The 7,151-nt window shown below is 41.4% G+C and overlaps 1 protein-coding gene across 1 annotated transcript in view; it reads left to right on the plus strand.

The window, feature by feature from the left end:
* Positions 1 to 5,449, plus strand: part of unc5ca (unc-5 netrin receptor Ca) — a 104,418-nt gene extending 98,969 nt beyond the window's left edge. Inside the window, exons 17-18 of the mRNA XM_028579138.1 lie at positions 1,676 to 1,854; positions 4,011 to 5,449. Coding sequence (XP_028434939.1) covers positions 1,676 to 1,854; positions 4,011 to 4,173 — 342 coding nt within the window. The 3' untranslated portion in view covers positions 4,174 to 5,449. The remainder of the gene's footprint in view (positions 1 to 1,675; positions 1,855 to 4,010) is intronic.
* The last annotated feature ends 1,702 nt before the right edge of the window (positions 5,450 to 7,151 follow it).

The raw sequence follows: 7,151 nt of genomic DNA on the forward strand, positions 1-7,151 counted from the left end.
CGCAGTCACACAGAGAAAGAGACACGTCTACATTCCCGCACTTAAGGTCCTAAAGTCACCAAGTTTTTGTCTGTCTGTCAGACAGTCAAGGCTCCTGCTATGGTTCTGTGACTCTGTTCAATCATTCATACTGGGGCTAGAGGTCACATAACATGGGTGGAATAACTCATCTTTGATTTTGCTAGTCCATGTAACCACAAAGTCACTGTGTGTGTGTGTGTGTGTGTGTGTGTGTGTGTGTGTGTGTGTGTGTGTGTGTGTGTGTGTGTGTGTGTGTGTGCGTGCGCGTGCGTGTGCGTGTGTGTGTGTGTGTGTGTTAGTCGAAGGTCAGACAGTTCTTTTGAAATGTCACTGCATTGAATTTTCCCACGGTGTTGATAGCGTTGCACTTTAGACTTTCTTAACCCTTGTTTAACCAGCTAAGTTGATTTTGACTGAATATAAAGGAACAGTTGCAGCAGCAGGGAGGGTTGCACGTACTTTGTACTTCTGCAGTCTTGGTCACTGAGCAAAATGAGAATGACAGGCAAAGTGAAAATGTATCTAGTGGAGATCTAGTTGTTTAATAGTTTCAAGGTATCTAACAAAGCTGATACATCTTGCTGTCTCAGCCATCCTGGCGCCACTTTTATGTCATCCTGTCCAGGGTTATGCACCATAGTGTTTGTGTGTGTGTTTCTTTGTTCATTAAAGTGTATGTGTACAGTTCAAGAGCCCCAATTGATTTTTAAAAGGTAAAAAAAAAAAAAAAAACTTGTTAGTGCTCTCAGGTGGGAAGATTATGTAATAGGGACACCGTTTCTAAACTTTCTGAAACATACTTTTTTGGCATTTCTGTTCTGCAGTTTTATGTTATTTGTCAGTCAACATATACACAGAAATGTCTTTGATAAATGTGGCTGTGTAACAAGTACACAGTAAAAATTAGGGCGTCTTTGGGCAATGACAGTTGTGTCACAACATCAAATATTTTGTTACGTGATCAGTTGTAATCCATTTTAAATAGGCCATACATGGTCTTGCACAGTAATTACTATGATCACATGGGATGTTTGGCAAGTATGGTAATTAGGACTGAATAGCTAAACCAATAACCAACAAAAGGTAAAGCAGGTTTAAAGCATTTATAAATTCACACAGAAAGAGATGTCCCTTTGCATCAATCATTTAATCTCCAGCAGCAGTGAGCTTTCTGCTGTAAATTAGGGCTAAGGAGACGCAATAAATAGTAATCATTTACAGCAACAGTGGCAGTTGTTGTTTCCCTCTGCCAAGCCACGTTCATTAGGCTGCTGGCTCCTTTCAGCCCAGGAGTGGCAGATTAATGGGATGAAGGTTTTGAAAGAGACAGAGATCAACAGCGAGAGGAGAGAGTGCTTGGTAGCAAATCTTTATGTTTGGTTCACTCTTGTATTAATTATTGCCCTGTTCTACTGTGTCTCTACTGCAGAAGTTATACTTTACACAACAGTATGCAGAAATGTAATTTAAAATTTAAAAAAAAGAGTTTGAAATAAGGGAAAGGGAAGTTTGGGGTCCCCTGCTGGAGCTGCTCCCCCCGCGACCCGACACCGGATAAGCGGACGAAGATGGATGGATGGAGATGGATGGATGAGTTTGAAATAGTTTTTTTTTCTGTAACCAACAATTGACCAGTTTCTTTATGTCTTTCCAGGAGGTTCAGTGCATAGACACGTCCCTGATGGACCCTGCCAGTAATATCACAACCTTAGTGGGACCCAATGCCTTCCGCATTCCTTTATCCATCAGACAGAAGCTGTGTGGCAGTCTAGATGCACCACAGACCAGAGGCAATGACTGGAGGATGCTGGCCCACAAACTCAACCTTGACAGGTGACTCACACACAGTTTATTCTTATTCTATTACTTATTTTATCTCCTTAGGACTTCAAGGTACATAGCACATAATAATACCGAAGAGCACACATCGACAAAAAATAACATCAATTGTATGTGACTGATTATCTTTTCTCATAAAAAACAAACAAACAGTTAAAACATCTGTACTCTAAACCAAAGTGCACAGTAAATCTACTCACTCAATTTCAACACATTTCATTATTTAGAATCTGCATTACTGTAGAGTTTGAGTAAACTCCCATGCACCTAGAAATTAAAGATGCAATCGGCCATTTGCATCCTTAGTATCTCTATCCCCAGATGTGTGTCTCAATGAGTCAGTCTGGAGGTTCATTTACCAGCAGCTAGTCAGAGGATAATTGGGCACAAGTGCCCCTCATTGCCCCAACAGGCAGCCAGCTCATGATGTAGTCTGTTAATGGCCACCAAATATTCCCGATTAGCGGGTGAAAAATGGAAAGCAAGCCAAATTGTTGTTTACTTCCACATTTCCGCTAAAAGCTACTCTTCAAAGGGAGCATGACAACACAGAATTACCATCTTTTATCCTATTTGCTTTTGTAACTTTTGTGTCATGTCTGTTTAAGTTCAAAGTGTGACTCAGGCTTTGCCGTCACAGTTATCTCTCCTGACATAACTTTGTGTATATAAACTGTGAAACTTAAGCTGTACTCACTTTCACACAGACAAACACACCATTGTGAATATTTTGGTCTATTGTACTGAGACAACTGGTAAAGGAAATGAGAGAAACTCTCACACACACATTCACTCACTCACTCACACACACACACACACACACACACACACACACACACACACACACACACACACACACATAAAAAGGAGCATCTCAGCCGTTGAGTTCACTTAACAGCAGGATACCCCTTATCACATACTGCAGACAGATGGAGCCTGGGACAGAAAGTGAGAAGAAAGAGACAAAGTAATAAAGAAATTGATTAAAATAGCTTATTGGATGTTTTGAGAGAGAGAGAGAGAAAAAATGAGGACAAACTGCAGGAGTAGAGACAGAGCAGAGGAGTGACAAATCTCTGGTTGTGTTTAAACAGAACCAGAGTGTGCCAACAGTACAATGGCAGGACTTACAGAGGAACAGAAAGTATCATCTCTATCCCCATTGGACTGAAATCTGATGGCTTTTTCGCTTTAAAGCAGCATTGAGATCTTTGTCACAGATGGCTCAGTTCTCTGCAACCACTGTGTACTTGACTGTCGACAGCTTTAATATTTACTGCTCCTATGAAAATTCTTCTCCCTGTGGACTCGTTGGCACTTTTTTTGTGCTCTATCACAACTTAAAAATGCATGTATTGTTCTTATTTATTTAAAATGGTTTGAATTGAACATACATAATGGCAAATATACCTGCCACATTTAATTGAATTAAAAGTCCTCAGGTGCTTTCAATATGTTTAAACAATTTTTGAGTGTATAACCCAGCAGAGTCCTCAAGAGAGCAGTCACATCAGATAAAAGTGTATTGCATTTAACTAAAGCAGTAATAATACAGAAAGGGGGTAATTTGTCACCTTTGCACTGTGATATGGGACATATTTTTGGTATTTTTTTGTTATGGGAAGATGTTAGCTTTTTGCAAACACACCTGTTACATATTAGGATGTGCATTATTATTATTATTATTATTATTATTATTATTATCAATTATTGATGTGACTATTCATTCAGGAGTTAGAGATTTGGCTCCCATTGTGATTGGTTGTTGCACCCTGTTGTTCAATTTTGTGAATTTTATGCCTGATGAGCTCCAGGACTAAAACATTAGGTGACACTTTATTTGAAGGTATCTACATAAGAGTGACATGACAGTGTCATGAACCCTAACTCTAACCATAACTTGTCCTGACAAAAACCAAATGACACTTACTAAAAGAAGTGTTATGTCATACGTTTATGACTTGTTTATAATGTTTATGACACGTTCGTGACAGTGTCATGTCACTCTTATGTAGATACCTTCAAGTAAAGTGTAACCAAACATTATATATCTAAGAAACCATGCGCTGACAACGTGAGAGAATTATACCTTTTCTGTCATATCATTATTACCATATATTTTGTCCCTCTGCTCTCCTTGATCTCTTCAGGTATCTGAACTACTTTGCCACCAAGTCTAGTCCGACAGGTGTGATCCTGGATCTCTGGGAGGCCCAGCACTTCCCCGATGGAGACCTAAATGAACTGGCCGCTGTGCTGGAAGAGATGGGTCGCCATGACGGTAACTTTGCCTCCATGACAACGGAACACTGACGAAGCAGCATGGTTACCATGACAGAACTCTGGAGACGATTACACTCAAATTTATTCTCTAAGGTGGATGCTGCGGCAAGGGCAATGAACAAATCAGATGTGAGCAAAAGAAAAGTTGTCGCCATGGTGATTGAGCACCGGTTAAATACCATGGCACTCATTCCGACATTGGTAATAGACAAGAAATGCTCAAGCTAGTGCTGGAAACTATGTGTATCTTTGTGTGTTTATTTGAGCAGTGTTGCAGTGTTGTGTGTGACCGAAGGAGACATAACCCAACTTACAACACAAACACATTCCGTCAGGAACAAATAAAACATACACACGCATAAAAAGAAAAGACCTTGTCTGGTGCAACACTAGGTGTTCTCTTGCTGTTACTTTATACTGAACAAAGAGAGGCAGAGAAAAGAGGCAACAGAGGTACTGACCTTGAAAACCTCTATAAGAATGGAACAGAATCATAAAGGGAGAAAAGCTAAACTAATTACAAACGAGTGGGTGAAGGTAGAGTGAGGAAAAAGAGGGAGTGAGTCAGACACTGACTCTTTAGTAAGACAAGAGTAAACACAGAGAGAGGCTGAGATGATTACAAAAGGGAGGGAGGACGTAAACATAAAATGATGGAAGAAGCCGCAGGTGATCATCTGTACGAACATGATGGGAAACAGATAATGAGAGAGCGGAGATAAAGAAGTGATCCCTCACTTCTCTTGCAAGCCTTGGCTGTACGTGATTTGCCAGTACAGTTTGTTGTCTTTATATATCGTTTCCTAGGGAACGCTCTATGTATTCTGCTGTCCATATGTGTGGATAATTTCCCGCTAGCAGAATTTGCTACACAGTGTGACTGTCAATCAAAGGGTCCTGACCAGAAACAAGCCCAACACTACAGGTTTCCCCTTTTTGGCTGACATCATAAATAATGTTTTAATTTTTGTTATATTGGAGTTTGTGACTTTCCTCCAAAATGCATGAAGATATTAAATCATGCAGGTCACAGGAAGTTTAGAAGTATCAAGTCAAAGGCAACTGTACTTCCTGTCCAATTGCATTTCATTTATGCCTCTGATTTTCTTGAAAAAGGCAATCCAAAGATGATTACACTCCTGATGGATGAAAGTAAAAACTTATTTTTATTATTTTAGCAGTGTGTGGTTGTGACAAACCTTTCTGTTTTGAGGTAAGATGGCACTTATTATAAACGGATAAACAGGGCAAAGATGCAAACTGTCAGCTATTCATTCTCATACACAGAATATTTTATAATATAAAATGTTTGTTTTGGTAGGGTCATCATTTACTCATTTTAAAACTGCACATATATTTATTCAGGAAATAAATAAAAACATCAAAAACATTTCTGTAACTGTTGGTTTCACCATGAGCATCAAAGCAAGGATGATCTTCAAGCTACAAATCCCTTAACTAAAATCAGGTGTTAACGTATTTTCTGCAGTGCTGCTACTTCATTCCACCCCAAACAGCAGTTGTTTGTAAGCTGTAGCGCAGATAGATACTAGACGCAGGGTGGGGAATTCCAGCCTTGGCTACCCCATTTGGTTAACCACACCTCAATTCCAGGAGTCTCTCTGATGGACTGTTGGGGCTTGTTTCTGGACAGGGTCCAACTCAGAGAAAACCGAGAAGAAGCAAAAAAGGATGAACTGAAAGTGAAAACACAAGTGTTTTTAAATACAGTAATATACAAACTACCACAGTATTATGTGTTACATCATGTGTATACAGCTAATATCATTCATCACCGCTAAATGTACACAATATACTGATTTTATCAATCATATTTTAATTTACTAAAATATATATACTGTAGCCTATATATATAAATATATGTATTTCTGTCATATTTTCAGTGTCTAATCATCACGGAATGAGAGTTCTGTTGTCTGCTGTCAGGCCACATTTCATTTGTTATCCCCACCATGACTTGGTCATGGTCACTAGCACCATCCAGTGGCTTTTGAGGAATAACAGCATTTACATTTTTTGTTTGTCTGAAACGTGTAAATACATTATTATGTTCATTCTAATGACCTTTTTATTATCATAATGTTTTTGTTCTGTGGTCATTATTGTGTTATTTACATTAACATTGTTTACCATTTTAAAGTTTTTACAAGTGTGAACTGTATGGGGGATAAAATCTGTAACATATCAGTTAGTTGCCCTTTATCTAAAACAATGCTCTCCGTGAACCATCACCTTATCGTGGTGGAGAGGTTTGTGTGTCTCTGTGAACCTGAGGGCTGTGTTGTCTGGAGCTTTGTGCTCCTGGTAGGGTCTCCCAAGGCAAAGTGGTCTCAGGTGAGGGGCCAGACAAAGAATGGTTCAAAAACCCCAATGAAAAAGCTAAGCAGAGATGGAGTGACCCTGCCCGGAGGAAGCCGGGGCCCCGCCTGGAGCCAGGCCCAGACGGTGGGCTCGTCGGCGAGCGCCTGGTGGCCGGGTTTGCCACGGAGTCCGCCGGGCACAGCCCGAACAAGCTACGTGGCAACTTCCTCTCCATTCCATGGGCCCACCACCTGTGGGAGGAACCGTTGGGGTCGGGTGCGATGCCACATGGGTGGCAGTGAAGGTCAGGGGCCTCGACGGACCAGACCCGGGCAGCAGACGCTTGGCTCTGGGGACGTGGAACGTCACCTCTCTGTGGGGGAAGGGAGCGGAACTGGTGCGGGAGGTGGAGCGCTACCGGTTAGATCTGGTGGGGCTTACCTCTCACGCACAGTCTCGGTTCTGGAACCATACTCCTGGATAGGGGTTGGACTCTTTTTCTTCTCCGGAGTTGCCCAGGGTGTGAGGCGCCGGGCGGGTGTGGGGATACTCACAAGCCCCGGCTGAGCGCCGCTGTGTTGGATTTACCCCGTGGGACGAGAGGGTCGCCTCCCTACGCCTGCGGGTTGTGGGGGAAAACTCTGACTGTTGTTTGTGCATATGCACCAAACAGGAGTTCGGAGTAT

This window comes from Perca flavescens, chromosome 5 (genome assembly GCF_004354835.1).
Source record: "Perca flavescens isolate YP-PL-M2 chromosome 5, PFLA_1.0, whole genome shotgun sequence".
NCBI classification, from domain to species: domain Eukaryota; kingdom Metazoa; phylum Chordata; class Actinopteri; order Perciformes; family Percidae; genus Perca; species Perca flavescens.